The sequence below is a fragment of the Scyliorhinus torazame genome, chromosome 16 (assembly GCF_047496885.1).
Source record: "Scyliorhinus torazame isolate Kashiwa2021f chromosome 16, sScyTor2.1, whole genome shotgun sequence".
Classification (NCBI taxonomy): Eukaryota; Metazoa; Chordata; class Chondrichthyes; order Carcharhiniformes; family Scyliorhinidae; genus Scyliorhinus; species Scyliorhinus torazame.
The window spans coordinates 31,887,103-31,909,033 of NC_092722.1; the positions used below are offsets into that span (position 1 = coordinate 31,887,103).

Genomic DNA, 21,931 nt, shown 5'->3' on the forward strand with positions numbered 1-21,931 from the left:
CAGCCCCTCCTCAATCTCCTCCCCCAGCTCTTCTCCCCATTTCCCTTTCAGCTCATCTACCATAATCTCCCCCTCGTCCCTCATTTCCCTATATATGTCTGATACCTTACCGTCCCCCACCCATGTCTTTGAGATCACTCTGTCCTGCACCTCCTGCGTCGGGAGCTGCGGGAATTCCCTCACCTGTTGCCTCGCAAAAGCCCTCAGTTGCATATACCGGAATGCATTCCCTTGGGGCAACCCATATTTTTCGGTCAGCGCTCCCAGACTTGCAAACGTCCCATCTACAAACAGATCTCTCAATTGTGTTACTCCTGCTCTTTGCCATGTTCCAAATCCCCCATCCATTCTCCCCGGAGCAAACCTATGGTTATTTCTTATCGGGGACCACACCGAGGCTCCCGTCTTTCCCCTATGCCGTCTCCACTGCCCCCAAATTTTCAGAGTAGCCACCACCACCGGGCTTGTGGTGTATTTCTTCGGTGAGAACGGCAACGGCGCCGTCACCATAGCTTGTAGGCTAGTCCCCCTGCAGGACGCCCTCTCCAATCTCTTCCACGCCGCTCCCTCCTCTTCTCCCATCCACTTACATACCATTGAGATATTGGCAGCCCAGTAGTACTCACTTAGGCTCGGTAGTGCCAGCCCCCCCCCATCCCTACTACGCTGCAAAAATCCCTTCCTCACTCTCGGGGTCTTCCCGGCCCACACAAAACTCATGATGCTCTTCTCAATCCTTTTGAAAAAAGCCTTTGTGATCACCACTGGGAGGCACTGAAACACAAAGAGGAATCTCGGGAGGACCACCATTTTAACCGCCTACACTCTCCCTGCCAGTGACAGGGATACCATGTCCCATCTCTTGAAATCTTCCTCCATCTGTTCCACCAACTGCGTTAAATTTAACCGATGCAATGTACCCCAATTCTTGGCTATCTGGATCCCCAAGTAGAGAAAGTCCCTTGTTACCTTCCTCAGCGGTAAGTCCTCTATTTCTCTGCTCTGCTCCCCTGGATGCACCACAAACAACTCACTTTTCCCCATGTTCAGTTTATATCCTGAAAATTCTCCAAACTCCCCAAGTATCCGCATTATCTCTGGCATCCCCTCCGCCGGGTCCGCCACATACAACAACAAATCGTCCGCATACAGAGATACCCGGTGTTCTTCTCCTCCCCTGAGTACTCCCCTCCACTTCCTGGAACCCCTCAATGCTATTGCCAGGGGCTCAATCGCCAGTGCAAACAATAATGGGAACAGAGGACATCCCTGCCTCGTCCCTCTATGGAGCCGAAAAGACGCAGACCCCCGTCCATTCGTGACCACGCTTGCCATCGGGGCCCTATACAGCAGCTGTACCCATCTAATATACTCATCTCCAAAGCCAAATCTCCTCAACACCTCCCACAAATAATCCCACTCCACTCTATCAAATGCTTTCTCGGCATCCATCGCCACCACTATCTCCGCTTCCCCCTCTGGTGGGGGCATCATCATTACCCCTAGCAGCCTCCGTATATTCGTATTCAGCTGTCTCCCCTTCACAAACCCAGTTTGGTCCTCATGGACCACCCCCGGGACACAATCCTCTATCCTCATTGCCATTACCTTGGCCAGAATCTTAGCGTCTACGTTCAGGAGGGAAATAGGCCTATAGGACCCGCATTGCAGCGGGTCTTTTTCCTTCTTTAGGAGAAGCGATATCGTTGCCTCTGACATAGTCGGGGGCAGCTGTCCCCTTTCCCTCGCCTCATTAAAGGTTCTCATCAGTAGCGGGGCGAGCAAGTCCACATATTTCCTGTAAAATTCAACTGGGAATCCATCCGGTCCCGGGGCCTTCCCCGCCTGCATGCACCTAATTCCTTTCACTACTTCCTCCATTTCGATCTGTGCTCCCAGTCCCACCCTCTCCTGCTCCTCCACCTTAGGAAATTCCAGCTGGTCCAGAAAACACATCATTCTCTCCTTCCCATCCGGGGGCTGAGCTTCATATAATCTTTCATAGAATGCCTTGAACACTCCATTCACTCTCTCCACTCCCTGCTCCATCTCTCCCTCCTCATCCCTCACTCCCCCTATTTCCCTCGCTACTCCCCTTTTCCTCAATTGGTGGGCCAGCAACCTGCTCGCCTTCTCCCCATATTCGTACTGTACACCCTGTGCCTTCCTCCACTGTGCCTCTGCAGTACCCGTTGTCAGCAAATCAAATTCTACGTGTAGCCTTTGCCTTTCCCTGTACAGTCCCTCCTCCGGTGCCTCCGCATATTGCCTGTCCACCCTCAGAAGTTCTTGCAGCAACCGCTCCCGTTCCCTACTCTCCTGCTTTCCTTTATGTGCCCTGATAGATATCAGCTCCCCTCTAACCACTGCCTTCAGTGCCTCCCAGACCACTCCCACCTGGACCTCCCCATTATCATTGAGTTCCAAGTACTTTTCAATACACCCCCTCACCCTTAGACACACACCCTCATCCGCCATTAGTCCCATGTCCATTCTCCAGGGTGGACGCCGTTCTTTTTCCTCCCCTATCTCCAAGTCCACCCAGTGTGGAGCGTGATCCGAAATAGCTATAGCCGTATACTCCATCCCCCTCACCTTCGGGATCAACGCCCTTCACAAAACAAAAAAGTCTATTCGCGAATAAACTTTGTGGACATAGGAGAAAAGCGAAAACTCCTTACTCCTAGGTCTGCTAAATCTCCATGGGTCTACTCCTCCCATCTGCTCCATAAAGTCTTTAAGCACCTTGGCTGCTGCCGGCCTCCTTCCAGTCCTGGACCTCGATCTGTCCAGCCTTGGTTCCGGCACCGTGTTAAAATCTCCACCCATTACCAACTTCCCCACCTCTAGGTCCGGGATACGCCCTAACATGCGCCTCATAAAGTTGGCATCATCCCAGTTCGGGGCATATACGTTCACTAAGACCACCGCCTCCCCCTGTAATTTGCCACTCACCATCACGTATCTTCCCCCACTATCCGCCACTATGGTCTTTGCCTCAAACATTACCCGCTTCTCCACTAGTACAGCCACCCCCCTGTTTTTCGCATCTAGCCCCGAATGAAACACCTGCCCCACCCATCCTTTGCGTAGTCGAACCTGGTCTATCAGTTTCAAATGCATCTCCTGTAACATAACCACATCTGCCTTAAGTTTCTTAAGGTGTGCGAGTACCCGTGCCCTCTTTATCAGCCCGTTCAGCCCTCTCACATTCCACGTGATCAGCCGGGTTGGGGGGCTCTTTACCCCCCACCTTGTCGATTAACCATCCCCTTTTATCCAGCTCCTCACCCGGTTCCCACGCAGCTGTGTCCCCCCCAGGCGGTGCCCTCCCGCCCCGCCCACCCCACCCCATACCAGCTCCCCCTTCTCCCCAGCAGCAGCGACCCAGTAAATCCCCCCTCCCACCCCCCCCCCCCCGCTAGATCCCCCACTAGCGTAGTTACACCCCCCATGTTGCTCCCAGAAGTCAGCAAACTCTGGCCGACCTCGGCTTCCCCCGTGACGTCGGCTCGCACCGTGCGACGCCCCCTCCTTCCTGCTTCCCTATTCCCAGCATAATTATCATAGCGCGGGAACAAAGCCCGCGCTTCCCTTTTGGCCCCGCCCCCAATGGCCAACGCCCCCAGCTCCTCCACCTCCCTTCCTCCCTCCCCCACAACCTGTGGAAAAGAGAAAAGTTACCGGGTCGCAGGATTAACAACATAAAAACCATCTCTCCCCCCTTTTTCCCCCCTCTTTGCCCCCCATATTCGCCCCACCACTTTGTCTCAAACGTTCTTTTTAATAACCCGCTTATTCCAATTTCTCTTCAACAATAAATGTCCACGCCTCATCCGCCGTTTCAAAGTAGTGGTGCTTCCCTTGATATGTGACCCACAGTCTTGCCGGCTGCAACATTCCAAATTTAATCTTCTTTTTATGAAGCACCGCCTTGGCCCGATTAAAGCTCGCCCTCCTTCTCGCCACCTCCGCACTCCAGTCTTGATATACGCGGATCACCGCGTTCTCCCACCTACTGCTCCGAATTTTCTTTGCCCATCTGAGGACCATCTCTCTGTCCTTAAAACGGAGGAATCTCACCACTATGGCTCTGGGAATTTATCCTGCTCTCGGTCCTCGCGCCATCACTCGGTATGCTCCCTCCACCTCCAACGGACCCGTCGGGGCCTCCGCTCCCATTAACGAGTGCAGCATCATGCTCACATATGCCCCGACGTCCGCTCGCTCCGCACCTTCAGGAAGACCAAGAATCCTCAAGTTGTTCCTCCTCGCATTATTCTCCAGCACCTCCAGCCTTTCCACACATCGTTTATGGTGTGCCTCGTGCATCTCCGTCTTCACCACCAGGCCCTGTATATCGTCCTCGTTCTCGGCAGCCTTTGCCTTCACGACCCGAAGCTCCCGCTCCTGGGTCTTTTGCTCATCTTTTAGCCCTTCAATCGCCTGTAATATCGGGGCCAACAGCTCCTTCTTCATCTCCTTTTTAAGCTCTTCCACGCAGCGTTTCAAAAACTCGTGTTGTTCAGGGCCCCATATTAAACTGCCACCTTCCGATGCCATTTTGGTTTGTGCTTGCCTTCCTTGCCGCTGCTCTAGAGGATCCACCGCAATCCGGCCACTTTCCTCTCCTTTTTCCATCCGTATCCAGGGGGGATTCCCTTCTGGTTTACCGCACAGTGCTTTTAGCCGTTAAAATTGCCGTTGGGGCTCTTATTAAGAGCCCAAAAGTCCGTTCCACCGGGAGCTGCCGAAACGTGCGACTCAGCTGGTCATCGCCGCACCCGGAAGTCCATAATAAAGATTATTAACAGAACTGGGACTAATGCTCTTGTGGGGAGGTTTAAATGAGATTGGCAAGGAGATGGAATGTGAGGGGCAGAAGACTGGCAATGGGGAATAGAGTATTAACTGAAAAGGATATATATTAGACAGTAGGATCGAGGTAAATAGAATACTTGGAGGGTTTGACAGAATTAGAGTAAGCAATAGTAGGCAATTAGAAGAGGTCAGAGTAAAAGGTAAAGTGAAAAAGCCTAAATCAAGGTTAATGTGCATGTTTGTGAATGGACAGAGTGCAGTTAATAAGACTGGTGAACAAGGGCACAGTTTGACAAATGGGATGATGATACTATTGCTATAACAGAGGCCTGGCTCAAAGAAGGCACGGAAATGACATCTCCGGGCGGCGCATGCGCGGGAGCGTCAGCGGACGCTGACAGCTTCCCACGCATGCGCAGTGGAGGGAGTCTCTTCTGCCTCCGCCATGGAGACCGTGGCGGAGGCGGAAGGGAAAGAGTGCCCCCACGGCACAGGCCCGCCCGCGGATCGGTGGGCCCCGATCGCGGGCCAGGCTACCGTGGGGGCACCCCTTGGGGCCAGATCGCCCCGCGCCCCCCCCCCAGCACCCCGGAGCCCGCCCGCGCCGCCTTGTCCCGCCGGTAAGGTAGGTGGATTAATTTACGCTGGCGGGACAGGCATTTTAGCGGCGGGACTTCGGCCCATCCGGGCCGGAGAATCGAGCGGGAGGGCCCGCCAACCGGCGCGGCGCGATTCCCGCCCCCGCCGAATCTCTGGTGCCGGAGACTTCGGCAACCGGCGGGGGCGGGATTCACGCCAGCCCCCGGAGAATCTCGCCCCACTGTCGCTATGAGGATAGATTGGAGAGGTTGGGACTATTTTCCTTGGAGAAACGGCGGCTGAGAAGAGACTTGATGGAGGCATTCAAGATCCTGAGGAGTATGGACAGTGTAAATAGTGAGAAACTGTTCCCTCTCAGGAATACATCACGAACTAGAGGACACTGGTTCACAATAATGAGCAAAAGGAGCAAAAGTGATGTGAGGAAAAAATATTTCCCCCAGAGGGTGGTTGGAATCTGGAATGAACTTCCTGCGAGGGTAGAGAAGCCAGGTTCGATCGAGGTATTCAAAAGGGAATTCAATTTCCATCTGAAAAGAACAAATGTGCAAGGTTAGGGGGACAAGGTAAGGGAGTGTGGCTCGGGAGAATTCTCTTTCAGAGAGCCAGTGCAGACTCAATGGGCCGAATGGCCTCCTTCTGCACTGCAAATATTCTGTGAACTTGTCACCTACATTACAGAATAATGCTTTCAGAGATCCATGTTACTGGATAATACCTGCAGGGAGGTACATTTTACTGGATAATACCTGCAGGGAGGTACATTTTACTGGATAATACCTGAGGTACATTTTACTATCCCACAGCCCTCCAAGGCAGAGATTTTTGTCTTTATTCCCTTGTGTCCTGCCGTGTGCATTTGCAAAAAAATGGAGCTTTAGTACTCTTGCTTGTGCTTTCTGCCCTCTTGTGGTCATATTTATAAAATTGAAATACTTAACCTCCAGCATTCCAAAGTGCTTCACAGTCGAGCATGTGTGGAATCATAGAATCCTACAGTATAGAGAGGGGTCCATCGTACTTGCGGCAGTTCTATGAAATGGTTTCCAATTTAGTCCCACATTCCCAGCTTTTTCCCTCCAACCTTTCAAATGAATGTTCAAAGTTCCGATGGATTCCATCACTTTCACACGGAGGGTAATAATGCCCCACCATGTACTCCTCTCCACTCAGTCTTTAAATGTAGTCACTGTTTTAATGTAACAAACACCACAGCCAATGTGCAGACAGTAAGGTCTCACAAACAGCAATATGATCATCTGTTTGTGCTGCGGTTGCTTGAGGGAGGAATATTGTGCAAGACACAGCGGAGAACTCACCTGCTCTCCAAATAATGCCATGGGATCTTTTACATTCACTTGAACAGGCAGGTACTTTCAATCTACTATCTCACCTGAATACAGCACCTCCACCATTGCACTTTCCCTCAGTACTGCCAAAGAGCGCAATCCTAGAGCGGGAGTCAAGCACCTTCACTGCCTCAAACCCAACGGCCGTTCATAGCAGTGGTTCAGCCATCGACTGTCAAGTCTGACTTGGCCACCACAAATGCTCGACTGAAAATGTTCACTATTTCAAGATCATTCTGGAATGCAAAGACAACCCTGGCTTCTAGTCACTACAAACCATTGTCTAAAACCCCTTTTCTTGCCTCCTCAACCCTCACCTCCAAGAAGTGTGAGGAGCTCATGGACTTATAGGTCACTAACATTGAGACCATTTGTTCAGTTGCCTCTGCCGCTTTCCACGAGCCCACCTGGTCACACTTTCCCCAAGGATCCCTCCCTTGTCCGATCCCTGAAATTCATCACGTCAACGAAGCCCACCCCATTCCCTCAGTCCTATTTCCAACAAACTGCCAACCATCCATCTTCCTTTCCCGGCTCCCATGTCAGATAATATTGTTAAGGTACTTCCACCTCTCCTTCAAAACTACTGCCTTCATCGTGCTCCCTCCCTCATAAGAAAAACTCTTGACACTACTGTTCTTGCAAACTCCCTCACTTCCCCAAATCTACAACCTCTTTTTCTCCCTCCAAAGTCCTGTCAATTCACAAATCCATATCCATCCTTCCTGGAACTTCCCTCCCCACCCCCCTCTCAAATCAGGTTTCTGCCATAATACCAATGAGCGCTTCACACATGCAAAGTGGATTCCCGTGGGTGGGCGGGCCAACTAGCATGTAGGAGTCATTGCCTAGCATCACAATCAGGCCGTGATGCCTGGACATTTTACCTGATCACTGCGGGAGGCAACATCACACACACAGCAGCCAACATCCGAATACCCAGGGGATGGGACACAGCTCCGGCGGCATGTCCACGGCCAGAGAGTGGGTGACTGCCATGGGGAGGGGACCAGCGCCCCGTCCAGTTGACGTTGTGAGCTGGTGTCCGGGGTACAGGGTTCAGGGCAGGGGGCCTGCTGCGATCGGGTGTGCGTGGGCAGGATATTCCGATGGGGGATCAGTGGGGGAATGAAGGGTCCCGAGGTGGGAGCCACCGCTGTTTGTCAGTCTAACACCCTCTCCAAATTCCTTACAGATATTGAACACTATGGCAGGAATATTGTATGCAGAAGTTGCCCTAGTGATGCTGGTGCTACACGATGTGGCCAGACGCTGGAGAAGGTGGTAGTAGCAGCATCAGCAGATGCTTGAGACAGCACCCCATGTGCCGGATCCCACCCCACACCCTGAGGACCGGCGGCCCATCAGACAAGGGAGGGACCCAGAGGGGGAGTCCCAAGATGGCCCAGCGTCTACAGGCGCCGCTGGTAATTTGAACAAACGGACAGTGCGTGCCACAGGACACCTGTGCCATGCCCTCATGGACTTGGCACCACATGGAGGAGGAGGAGGACACCAACCCCCGGTCGCCGTCAAGGTCACCGCAGCCCTGAACGTTTATGTCTCGGGATCATTCCAGGACTCGAGTGGGGGCCACAGCCCACAGGAGCCTCCGGCAGGACACAAATACCCTGTATGCCCGGGCGGAAGACTACATCGTCTTTGACATGGACCAAGCTCAGCAAGATGCCCGGGCAGCAGGATTCTCTGCCAGTGCCGGGATGCCCCAGGTCCAGGGGGTCATAGATGCCACGCATGTAGTCCTGAGCTCACCAGGCCATCTGGGGGTGCCCTATGTTAACAAAAAGGGGTTCTACTTCCTCAGCATACAGCTAGCGTGCAACCACCATATGAAGATCATGCAAGTGTGTGCACGCTTCCTGGGGAGTGTGCACAGCAGCTACATCCTGGAGCAGTTGGTCATCCCCGCCCTCTTCGAGGAGCACCCAGGGTGGGTGGCTGGCTCTTGGGGAATAAGGGGTATCCGTTGAGGACCTGGCTAATGACGCCAGTACAGAGACGGGAGACCGAAGCGGAGACTCGCTACAACAAGGCCCATGTGGACGGCCAGGCTGTGATTGAGCGGTGCATCGTTCTCCTCAAGGTGCGGTTCCGATGCCTCACCCGTTCTGCTGGTGCACTCCAATACTCCGCCCGGAGGGTCGCCCGCTTTGTGGTGGTCTGCTGTGCCCTCCACAACCTTGCACAGCAGCGGGGCGACGTGCTGGAGCTTGGTGATGAGGAACCATGTGGCCACCTCTGAGGAGGACGAGGATGATGAGGAGGCGCTGGACGAGCAGGGGCTGGAGGTAGAGGCCGGGGTGGAACCTGAGGCCCAGCTGGAGGCTGCAGGACCGGTGGCAGCAGTGAGGGTCCAACAAGCTCCAGGGAGGCCCTTATACTCGCCTACTTCACTTAGGACGTGGCCTGGTCTGTCAAAGCAACCTTACCCAAACCCCCTACCCCCATTTCCCACCCTCCCAGAGTATGTGTCACATCACTCCAGGGTGCTGGGACTGTGTTGGCACCGTCTGCAGGTCACTGTCAAGGGCAGGATAGGGGGGGGGGGGGGGACGGTGATAACCTGCAGAGAACTGAGCGGTGGTGCTCCTCAATCCCTGCCTATCTGCTGAGTGCTCGTTCATCTGCGTGTGGCAATGCATTGCGGAAGAAAGTGACAGAGGACCCCTACTGGTTGTGCACAAGAGTGTTTAATGTTCAATACAGGTCCCCACTCTCCAGATGGTGCCACCTCACCATACTCTCTACCAACCCCCCACCCCTGTTCCCCAACTCCCCCAATGCCCTCAGTGATCCTCAACGCGCTTTGCCCTCCAAGCTCTATCACTACGTCTAGGTGTTTCCCCAGGATACACATCAGTGGTGGTGGCTGCCAGTTGCTTACCTCGTCCCGTGGCCTTCGATGCGCAACGGGTGTCCTCTGGGGTCAGAGGGCCCCGGCTCACCTGTCAGCAGCACATAGTCAGCACCGCCCCTTGTCCTGGCCCTAAGACGTGGCCTCATCAGAGAGGTGGAACTCGGGGGAGCTGGTGGCCACCGTCGCCACTCCATGGAATGGGTCTGGGTAGGCACCAAGCACCCCCTCCTCCTGGTCGGTGCCCATAGGGCCCTGGGGTCCGCCTTGGGATGGGGGCAGCTGGTTTGAGCCCCGGCTGCCCCTGCATCACCTGGCTCTGCCTGTCCTGGCGGTACCCCATCGTCTGCGCCATTGTGTCGACACCCTCAGCGATGCTCCCCAGTGACTGGTACATGCTCTGCAGCGGCTCGGCAATGCCCACCTGCGACTGGGGGCAAGCTTCACGCGCCTCGGCCATGCCCACCTGAAAGCAGGAAATCGCCTGCAGAACCTCATCAAGGCAGCCTGGTACTGGGTGACATCCCCCAGCAAGGCAGACATTCCGTCGAGACCCTCAGCCATGGCTGTCACCGACTGCGCAACGCCTTGGGCACCTTCACTAATGGTGCCATCGTGCATCAGGCTCTTCACTGTGGTCTCCACCCTAGCAGTGTTGGTCTCGGTGCCACTCATTGCTGGCACCATTTCCTGCACCTGTAGCCTCTGGGACTCCTCCTCCTCCTGGATCTGTTGGATTGGCATTGATATCTCCCTCTGAACACCCCGGCCGCTCCCTATCATCTCCATCAGTTCCAGGTAACCCTGTTCCAGAGGCTCAGCATCAGGCTGGGACCCAGCTGGGTCCAGGTACCCGGCAGCCCTCCGACTGCTGTCTCGCCTGGGGGTTCCTGCCTCCACCTGATGTACATCATCAGCAGCAATGCGGTGCTCACCAGTCTGTTCCAGAAGCCTGGCCATTAGCATTTCCCACTCAATGTCTGTATCTGCACTGGTGGAGGGTGGGGGCGACAGCTGTGCCGCGACTATAACAGTTGCGTCCTCGGAGCTCTCCTCCAAGGTGTTCCTCGCGGATTTAGGAGAGGGGGCTGCCCAGGATGTGTCGGCGCCGCTGGCTGGAGGATCTGCGGGAGAATGGGCATGTGGTCAGGGGGAGGGAGAGTCGGTCAGTCAGTAAGGCAATAACAACTTACTTTTGACAGGTCCTCTGGGTGGAACCCGGTGGTTCATTACCCCTGCTGCGTCCGCCAGCCTCTGTGTGGGTGACCGACCTGTCCTCGGCCACACCAGTCACCTCCAGGGCATGCTTCTTGAAGGAGGTGAAGATTCATTTGTGGCGAGAAGTCTGTGAGGCCTCGTTAAGTAGACCAATTAACATTGAATTGTGTTGCAGGCGAGCGCCAGGAAGCTCACGGCAATTCCCGCTCGCTACCACACTTCGAAATCTTTCCAGAGAATCGTGCCCAGTATCCTCTCTAACTGAGCATGGTAAACTTTAGTTCCTCAACCCATCTGCAAGCTTTGACATGGTTTGCCATACCGTCTTCCTCCGTCACCCTGCTCATAGCCATTTGTATCTGTTCTCCACCAGAGAATCACTCACAATGATTTCTCTGCCCACTCCAACACTGTTCCCTCTAGAGTGCTCCCTACTCTTCATCATCTACTTGCTGTGCCTGAGCAACACAAAGGGTCAGAATTCACATGCAGCAAGGCTGATGCCATATCACCTGTGTTGTAAGGCAGTTTGTCCAACATTCAGTACTGAATTAAAAAATATATATTTTTATTCGCCAAATTTTCACCATACACAAGAGAAACCAAAAACAACCTCAACAATATGAAAAAAATAAACAATCCCTCTCCCAAACCCAACCCCCTCCCCCCCGCAGTCAACGGTAACCAACTCCTGAAAGTGTAAAATAAACAAACCCCAAGAATTGTAGAACCCCCTCCTTCGCCCCCCTCAGTGCGACCTTCACCTTCTCCAGGGCCAAAAACTCCAGCAGGTCCCCCCGCCATGCCGAGGCACAGGGTGGAGAGACTGACCTCCACCCAACAGGACCCGCCGATCAGCAAGGCAAACGTTAAAATGTCCGCCCTCGCTCCTGCATACAACTAGGGTCGGTCTGACACCCGAATATGGCTATTAGGGTGCAAGACATCCCGAGTTTATAGAATCATAGAATCTACAGTGCAGAAGGAGGCCATTCAGCCCATCGAGTCTGCACCGGCCCTTGGAAAGAGCACCCTCCTAAAGCCCACACCTCCACCCTATCCCTGTAACCAAACCTAACCCATTTTGGACACTAAGGGGCAATTTAGCATGGCCAATCTGCCTAACATGCTAAATTAGATTGTGCTAAATACTGTCCTCTAAAACCTTTCCAGCTTCGGGCTGGACTAAAACATATGAACGTGGTTCGTGGGGGCCCTCCCACATCGTTCACAGACATCCTCCACCCCCTCTAACAGCCGGCTCATCCTTGATTTTGTGAGGTGCGCCCTATGTACGACTTTCAACTATATCAGCTCCAGCCTTGCACATGAGGTCAAGGCATTTACCCTCCGCAGCACCTCCCTTCTTCCACTGCCCACCTCCCAGCTCCTCCTCCCATTTGGCCTTAATCCCCTGCATGGATGCCCTGTCCTTCTCCAGAATCCTCCCATAGATCGTCGAAATAAGCCCCTCTCCAGCCCTCCCGTTGACAGCACCACCTCCAGCAGTGAGGAGGCCAGTGTTATCGGGAAAACCTTTCTTGTGAAATCTCAAACCTGCAGGTACCTAAACTCTTCCCATTTCGCCAATCCATATTTCTCTCCCAATTCCTCCGGACTCTTGAATTGCCCCCCAAGGAACAAGTCCTTCATTTCCTTGATCCCCCTCTCATCCCATCTCCGAAACGTCACATCCACCCTCCCTGGCTCAAACCCATGATTCCCCCTAATCGGCATCCCCCCTGGCCCCTAGCTTAAAGTGCTGTCTAAACTACCTCCAGATCTTCAATGTTGCCATTCAGTCTTGAACCAGCTGCAATTGCCTCCCGCTAAATATTGGGAAAACTGAAGGAATTGTCCTCTGGAGTTCTGTCATTGATCCATCTTCCCTCACGGCCTCCGATTACTTCCCTTCTCCCAGCATTTAGATGATGTAAGGTAGGGTTTTCCATTGGGGAGCCTTCAGATGGTGGTCACGTACTCTCTGGCAGAGGCAGACGAGAGGGAAGAACTTGAGTATGTGAAGGAAGGACTCGAGTATCAGTGAAAACATCTTTCAATACCAGCTCAATTTCATGTAGCAATATCCATTTACCCACCAGATTCTTGAGCAGTGATGGCAAGGAAACAGTAATGGGATTTAGGATGAGTAACTGCTGTTGCCATAGTAACATGGGATTTTTAACCAAACTTGGTGCAACATGTTCCGCTTAACATCCCCAAACTGGACAGATGAAAGGGAGATATTTTGACATCTTTATTCTCAAATTTGCTTTATATAAAATGTACAAACAATATAAAAATATTTAGCATCAATGGCTGTATAAAAACAATGACCAAATTATTAACACGGAATCACATCAATCACAAACCTCAAACCCCTCTCCGGCATCCCCGATATTTCCATCTCAATACAAAACAGATAAAAATAGACGACACTAAAATATTCATACAGACAAAGAGGAAGAGAGAGGCAGGAGAGAAAAAAGGAATGTAGAAATGGAGGTTAGGGAGAAGAGAGGGGAGATAAGGATGATGGCTGAAAAAGGAATAAAGAGAGAGAGAAGGGGAGAGGAATGAAACAGCAGAGAGGGGGATGGAGAGGTGAGGGCTGCAGAGAGAAAGGAAGAAAGAGGGAGAGGGCCAGGTAGGAAAATAAGAATGGAGAATGTAAGGGTGATTTGACTTTATGCAACTAGCTGAACTTGGAGGATATTGAAAAATGTCTTATACTGGGTTTAACGTATACTCATATTCACATTAGCTCTTTGCAGTCCAATGTATTATTCGCTGCCAGTGTGAGGATTCGCAGGATGCAGTTTGATCAGACGTGGAATGACTGCAACTCGGGTTAATGACCTTGCTATCAGAGAGCAGTGCAGAGTTAGGCAATATCACAGTATGTCCCAAATGTAGAACTGGGTTCAGTGCTACACTGCACACACAGACAAAAGAACATCTTAGAGCAGGATTCTGCTGCGATTGGACGGAATTACTAAGTTAAGCTAAAGAGGTGGAATTTAACACTTTAGAAAGAAGATTTAAGGGTAATCTGATCGAGATTTATTGTCATGAATCCACTTAGAGAGACGGCAGTGCACAGTATTCAAAGGGCCTTAATTGGTATGCGTCTCTCCTGGCAATAAATTTAGAATGACAGGTTAGATAAAAATCAAATATGAATAGCTTATGGAGGAGAAACAGAGTAGAGACAGGGGCTATATGACAGGGGTTAGCCGGACCCAAAATTTCAAGACCCAAGGATTTTGAATTAGCAAAGCATCAATTACAAAGAGACGTAGAAATTAAGAAGTTAGAGGTGCTGGAAAGAGAGAGGGTGAGAGCGAATAAGAAGAGAAAGAATTTAAAAGGGAAATGGAGAAAGTTGCCTGAGAGGCAAGAGAGAGACTGACTTCCCACTCCGCACACAGCAGCAGCAACCAAAAGGTTAAAGTAGACGGTGGAGGAAGGTGGATCGAGAAAGGAACCTAGTGGGGAGATGTTCAGCTGTGCACAAGCTCTACCGAAATCTGATGAGAGAGATGCTGAGGCATCTTTCGGCGCTTTTGAGAAAATAGCTAAACAGTTGAGATTGCTACAAGATTGTTGGAGCCGATTCTTACAGGCTAAACTTGTGGGTAGGACTAGTGAAGTCTATGTGTCCTTATCAGAGGAAAGGTCTGGAGATGGTGCAAGAGAGGACAGGTCAACCAGAGAAGGAATGGTCAGAAACTCAAGGCGGTCTCACTTAAAATAGAACAGTCTGTTGAAGGGATGAGAGATATGAAAAAGGGCAGATGTTTTCACTGCAATAAACTGGGCCACACCATAATCACCATGCTGGAGATTAAACAGTTGGCCACTGGGTGGTACAAATCTTAAATTATGAAATATGAAATAAGAGGCTAGACAACAGGTGAAGCCGGTGGGATTTGTACACACAGTAAAGAAACAGCCAATAGGAGGGAACATATTTGCACAATGTGCATAGGGGCAGAGTGACCAGCAGGTGGCAGATGTGTTTAAAGAATTTGTGTGCCAGAGTAAAATAGTTCCATGTGAACAGAATCAAAGGAGAAAGAATATTAAAATGCTATGAGATACAGGGGTGAGTCGATCCCTGATGTTGTGGGATAAAGACATTTGTTGTCCAGAAGGGACATTAAAATAAATGGTTCTGATCAGCAGCATTCTCGGAGAAAGGAAGGAAATTCCTTTAGTAAAAATAAGCTTACAGAGTAGCTTGAAGAAAGGGAAAGTAGTATAGGCGTGGCAGAAACCTTGCCAATTGCAGGCATCCAAGTCATTCTAGGGAATAATATCATAGGATCTCAGATGACAGTGATGCCAACAGAAGTCAGTCTGTAGAGAATCCTACCACAGGTAAATTACAGCCAGACCCCCTGGAGTATTTCTAGATTGCATGGTGATGCAGTCAGAGGCTCATAGCTAAGGCAAAAGAGGGAATAGTTATGATACAATGTTTAGCCAGCTGAATGACAATGAGGCAGACACAGAGAATGAGGCAAATGTATTCAATTCAAAGAAGTTGATTGAATTACAACAGAGTGATTCAAAAGCAAAACAGGGAGTAAAAGCCAAGGCTGATACGGAGGCCCAGGCCAGAGAGAGAGAATGCTTATGTTGTTCACTGTGTCCGGTGCACCCCTGAAAGCTAGATTCAGTGGGCCGTGGTACATTCAAAGGAAAGTCAGCGAGGAAAACTCTCATACCCACCCCAGATAGACACAAATCACAGTGTGTCAAGTGAGCGTGTTAAAAAGGTCTTGGGTTAGACGAGATGAGAACAAGGAGGTGGTCTTGTTAGTATTGAAGCAGGGGGAAGTCGAGGGGGTCACATTTTGACAGTGACTTCCCTATAATTCAAGCAGCTCTCATTTCAACCACTTAAACCAATGGTCAAGTCATCTCTCAGATAAGAGCTGGAGCAAACTGACAGAGTTACTGCAGTCCTATAAACGTATTGGCGGGAATAACCTAGGTAGAACGGGGTTAGCAATGCATGCCATAGTTGTGGGGATGCGGTTCCAATTAAACAACGTCCATCTAAGTTAAAAACAGGTTATCACAGGTACAGAAGGAAATTGAGTATGTGCTCAGGACTGACCTTATTGAATTGTGTTCCAGTGATTTGAGTTTCATGGTGCCCGAACCAGATGGAACCCAGAGACTGTATATGGAATAAAGGCAGGGGAATGCCATAATCCAGAGGGGCTCATTTCTTATTCAATGTTTGGAAGATGGCATCAAAAGTGTTGGACGGTCACAATTCATCACCCACGGACCCTTGCTAAAGTGCTATGAGCCTTTGAGAGGGCTCGCTGACTGCGAAGGTAAAGGCGATCACCGTTTGTGTGACACCCCGAGAATTTAATCAATCCAAAGTTCGGGAGGAGGAATGTCCCCGCAATTGTTCAGTGGCTCATGAACAGAGCGATTCGAGGATGGAGTCACAGGGTGACTTAGTGGTGTTCAGACAGAAGTGGGAAGAGCACCTACACCACATAAAGGAACTGTTTGACTGCTTAAACAAAGTTAATCTTGAAAGGAACCGAGCGAAAAGTGCATTTGCTAAGGTCCAAACCTTTCTACCTGGCACACCACCACAAAAGAGACTTTAAGTCTGGTACTGGCGTTACAGCATTTTAAGATTTATATTGTCATCAACCCAGCAGAGACAATCACAAATACGAACTATAACCATTTCAAAATTTATGGAGAAATTTCAAGATCGGATCATTCGGGTATTCCGACGAAGTTTGATGTTGAAATCGTGTAACATTAAAACTTTTCATGTGACTGGGAGAGAAAACATAATTGCGGACCCTTAATCCAGAGAATAAAAGGCACAGTGGTTAGCACTGCTGCCTGACAGCGCCAAAGACACGAGTTCAATTCCAGTGTCATGGGCGACTATGTGTGTGGTTTGTTCTTCTCCCCGTGCCTGCGTGGGGTTTCCTCCGGGTGCTCCGGTTTCCTCCGGGTGCTCCGGTTTCCTCCTACACCCCAAAGATGTGAGGTGGATTGGCCATGCTAAATTGCCCCTCCATGTGCAAAGATGTGGAGGTTAGACGTGGTTATGGGGAGTGTGCCTAGATAGGGCGCTCTTTTGGAGGGTCGGCGCAGACTCGACAGGCCGAATGGCCTCCTTCTGCACTGTAGGGATTCTATGAACTGGTGTCCCAAGTTGGGATACCCTTGCAAATAGCATCAGCGTGCTTTGTGGCATTATAAGATGGTAAATAGAAAGATTTGTGTTCAAATTGAGTTTTTGCCAATAAATAATCCGGAAGGTGACAGGGACACAAAATTTGTACACACCCAGACCTAGGCTAGATGTCAGGAAGTGATTCTTTTACAGGGATCAGTAGACCTCTTGAATAAGGTGCCGAGTGAGTCCCTATGAGCAAGAGTTGGGTTTGCTTTTAGCTGGAATGGATGCTACCTCGTTAAGGAGGAAGGTACTTCACGGATTTCAGAGCGAAGGTTATTTTCTGGACTAGATTTGATCACCTAGGGTGCAGATCAGAGAGGAATTTCCCAGAATGTTTTCCCCAAATTGGTGTTTTTGGGTGAGATGGAGACACACAGGGCATCACAATTGTTGGACAGGATGGACCGAGTATTGCCGTCTCCGTATGGACAATTCCTAACTGGGACGCCTGTCGGCTGCGGCCAGCTTCATTAACAATCTTTGGATCGTCTTATCAGAATCATTAAAGCTGCCATTCTTTCCCTCAGGGTCACCCAAAGGTCAACCCAGGATCAGCCAACCCCGAGTCAGGCCTCAGACCCGAGTCAGGCCAGCCCTTAGACAACGCTTGGGCTGTAGCTCTGGGGGGTCCTCCTGATTCTTGGTTCTCAGTCACTGGGTCCACAGTCACAGTGAGCGGGTGAACTTTCAGCTCATTCCACAGGACAGTTTGAGAGTTCTCCAACCCCACGTCACAACCTTGTCTCTGGTTCAGCTTCAAAAGTTTTAAATGGGGAATCAATTACTGGTGATCAAGTCACAGACCCTGAGGGACACAAAGCTGCCTTTGACACAAGGACACTTCCTTATGACGTCCACTGCCCAATCAGTAAGTGTTCCCAGAAGTGTCCTGGACTGGGAGCTGCAACCTCTCCCCATCCTCGCAATGTCGCACTGAGTTATACTGTCGCCAGCGACATTCACTCTCAGCCTCCACTGGAACACCAGCTTCTTTCCATTCCTCCGGCTCGGAGGCCTTCTGTTCCTCTTGGATCGGAAACCCTTCATCCACTTCAGTTCCTTCCCCCTCCTCCGGAGCAGGAAAATCCTCCTCGGCAGAGACGGGTCCGGGGGCCCCACCTCCCTGACGATGGCAGCAGCTGACGTAACACTTGCCGGTATTTATCGTAACGCTCACCGTCGGGTTTCCACTGAATTCCATCACAGGTGACGGGGCTCCTGCTTAAACATAGAAATCGGTTAAACTCAACATCATTCCTCACCCCCAACCACCTCACCAGAGGAGCACTGGATCCAGTGGCATTGCTTCTCACTGGAGTCACTACATCCACCTGCTGATTGTCTGCAGTATGAGTTTTAAGGGCACTCTATAGTAGCTACACCTATCCACCCACTCACACACACACTCATATTGTCACGTACATACAAACACTCACACAACACTCATTCGGACACATATTCATCATTGCTGGCAGGGGCTGCTGAACAATGACCAAAACCCTGGTCAAATCTCTCCCTCATCCAGAGGCAGGGCTGAGTGAGTGTGTGGGAACTGAACACCGCATCTGCTTATGGCCCATTGAACACTTTGAGGTGCAGTTAAATATTAGGCCCGGTCTTGGTCATAGGGACATCAGAACAGGAGTAGATCATTCAGCCCCTCGAGCCTGTTCCCCCCCCTTTCCCATTCAACAAGATCATGGCTGATCTGTGACCTAAGTCCATATGCCTGCCTTTGGCCCATACCCCTTCTGCTTAACAAAAACATTATCTATCTCAGATTTAAAATTAACAACTGATCTAGCATCAATTGCCATTTGTGGGAGAGAGTTCCAAACCTCTACCACCCTTTGAGTGAAGCAGTGCTTCCTAACATCTCTCCTGAATGGTCTAGCCCTAATTTTTAGACTATGCCCTCTAGTTTCTGAATCTCCAAATAGTTTATCTTTATCTACCCTGTTTCCCTGTTAATATCTTGAATATTTCGATCCTATCACCCCTCAACCTTCTATCTAGCGAAAACAGGCCTAATTTGTGTAATCTCTCTTCGTAACTTAAAACCTGTAATCCAAGTATAATTTTTGTAAACTTACATTGCACTCCCTCCCAGGCCAAGATGTCCTTCCTAAGGTGTGGCGCACAGTGCTCACAGTGACACCAAATGGGGTCTAACCAGAGTTTTGTACAGCTGCAGCATAACTTGTGTCTTTATACTCCAATCCGCTAGGTGTAAAAGCTAGCATTCCATTAGCGTTTTTGATTATTTTCTGCATTTGTTCATGGCATTTTAAGGATCTATGCACATAAACCCCCAAATCTCTTTGGACATCCACTGTGCCTAACCTCTTTCCATTTAGAAAGTACTCTGCTCTATTATTTTTTGGTCCACACTTGCTAACATTGAATTCCATCTGCCACAATTTTGCCCATTCATTTAGTCTGTCAATATCCCCTTCCAATTTTATGCTATCATCTAAGCTGTTTATAGTTCCACTTCATCAGCAAATTTGGATATATAACTTTCTGTGCCATCATCCAAGTCACTCATTTTTAAAATATAAATTGAGAGTATCCAATTATTTTTTTTCCCAATTAAGCGGCAATTTAGTGTGGCCAATCCACCTACCTTGCACACCTTTTGGGTTGTGGGGGTGAGACCCACACAGACACAGGGAGAATGTGCAAACTCCACACGGACAGTGACACAGGGCCGGAATCGAACCTGGGGCCTTGGTGCCTTGAGGTATCAGTGCTAACCACTGTGCCACCGTGCCGCCCCATCCAAGTCATTCATGAATAATGTGAATAATGGAGGCCCCAAGACAGATTTCTGTGGTACACCACTAGTCATATCCTGCCAATTACAGTAAGTACCCATTATCCTAGGGCAGTACGAGGTCCCAGGTTCGATCCTGGCTCTGGGTCACTGTCCATGTGGAGTTTGCACATTCTCCCTATGTCTGCGTGGGTCTCACCCCCACAACCCAAAGATGTGCAAGGTAGGTGGATTGGTCACACTAAATTGTCCCTTAATTGGGAAAAAATAATTGGGTACACTAAATTTATTTTTTAATAAGTACCCATTTTCCTCACTCTCTGTCACCTGCCACTCAACCTATTTCCTAACTATGTCATTAATTTGCCTCAACAGTGTCTTTGTGGGACTTTATCAAATGCCTTCTGGAAGTCCATATAAATAACATTCATAGACATTTCCCTGTCCACTACCTTATTCATGTCTTCAAAAAATTCAATATGGTAAGTCAGGCAGGACCTCCCTTCACAAATCCCTGCTGGTTCTCCCTGATCGATCAAAATTTTTCTAGGTGTTCCGTTACCCCATCCCTGATGATAGACTCCAGCAACTTCCCCACCACAAATGCTAGGCTAACCAGTCTGGGGCCAGCAGCCTGAGGCAACTGGCCCCAAGTTCTTACCCTTAGGAAGTTAAGACCGATGAACCTGGAGGTGTCCTACCTGAGCTGGGCCGGGATTCCCTGCTGATGTATCCCTGGTCTTCCTGGGAATCTATCCGTGAGTAATTGTTCAAATGGGTGAGGGCGAGGTGGGTCTGTGTCTGTTCCTCCTCCTTTGCGTTGTACCCGATGCCGGGCTTCTTTCTGACACCTCCTGAGCCACTGCTGCTGGATCGGGATAGTGAGCAGAGGCGCTCTGACCTGGACGCTGATCCTGTTATATCATCATCTTGCACACACATCCCGTCCCGGGGGCGCTCAGCCTCCAGCACAGTTTCAGCAATTAAACAAACCCTGTCCACCGGGTCGTCCAACCCCTTTGGCTAGCGGAGAAAGTAATTTACAACAGAAAAAACAGAAATAATAAATCAACAACTTTTTCCACAAGCCATCACCACAAACACCTGCCCATCCCCTTCAAACCCCGACAAACAAATTGAACACGAACGGTTAGCAATAATGGCACACAAAAGATGGTTCACTTTTTGTCCACTCTTACTGTTTAGTTAATTTTTAGACTATACTTTGAATACCATCACCAATGACCCCCCCCCCCCCTCCCCCATTCCAGTCCAGTGTTGCATCAGCAAATGTGCTCAAGAACTCAAGTGAGATTCTAGTGGGGTCCCAATTGCAGGTTAGCAATGTTCTGACTCTATGAACCCTGACCCCGTGTGTTAATGTTGAGACACCATGTACACACATGGGCCGGGATTCTCCGAGCACGCGTCGGGTTGGAGAATCGGCGGGTGGAGGGGCGCGCGAATCCCGCCACGCCGCTCCGATGCCGGGCCGCCGATCCTCCAGCGATAGGAGAATCGGCAGCAACTGCGCCGGCGCGGTCGCCGTGGTGCCGGTCGAGGGCTGTTGAAAGCGGCCCCCACGGCAATTCTGCGCGCTCGACGGGCCGAGTGCCCGCAGAGTTCCGCTGAGTCCCGCCGGCGTCGTTTGTGTATGGTCCTACCCGGTGGTACCTCGGCGTTCTGGCTGTGGGGGCCGTCCTGGTGGCGGAGGCGGGGGAAGAGCCGACTCCGGGGGGGGGGGTGCCTCCACAGTGGCCAGGCCCGTGATCGGGGGCAACCGATCAGCGGGTGCGCTAATTCTGCAGGGGGCCTATGTTCCTCCGCGCCAGGCCTCTGTATGGCTCCGCCATGTTGCCCGCGGACCCGCGCCAGCTATGGCACGCATGCGCAGACCGTGGCGAGCCGGCTTTCGGCGCCAGAGCAGCACACAGCACTCTGTTGCCGTTCCAGCCCCCGAGGAGGAGGGGAATGACTGGGCCAGGAGGCCATGTTGACGCCGGCATCGCTCGCGCCGGCTTTGATGCCGGCGTCAACACTTGGCCAGGATTTCAGAG

At 50.9% G+C, this 21,931-nt stretch overlaps 1 protein-coding gene across 1 annotated transcript in view; it reads right to left on the reverse strand.

Annotated features, from left to right (window-relative positions):
- Positions 1–13,105: 13,105 nt before the first annotated feature.
- The window catches only part of LOC140392665 (tumor necrosis factor receptor superfamily member 1B-like), a 46,582-nt gene continuing 37,756 nt past the window's right edge, over positions 13,106–21,931 (reverse strand). The window contains exons 10-11 of the mRNA XM_072478161.1: positions 20,576–20,897; positions 13,106–18,316 (exon numbers count right to left, since the gene is read on the reverse strand). Coding sequence (XP_072334262.1) covers positions 17,964–18,316; positions 20,576–20,897 — 675 coding nt within the window. The 3' untranslated portion in view covers positions 13,106–17,963. The remainder of the gene's footprint in view (positions 18,317–20,575; positions 20,898–21,931) is intronic.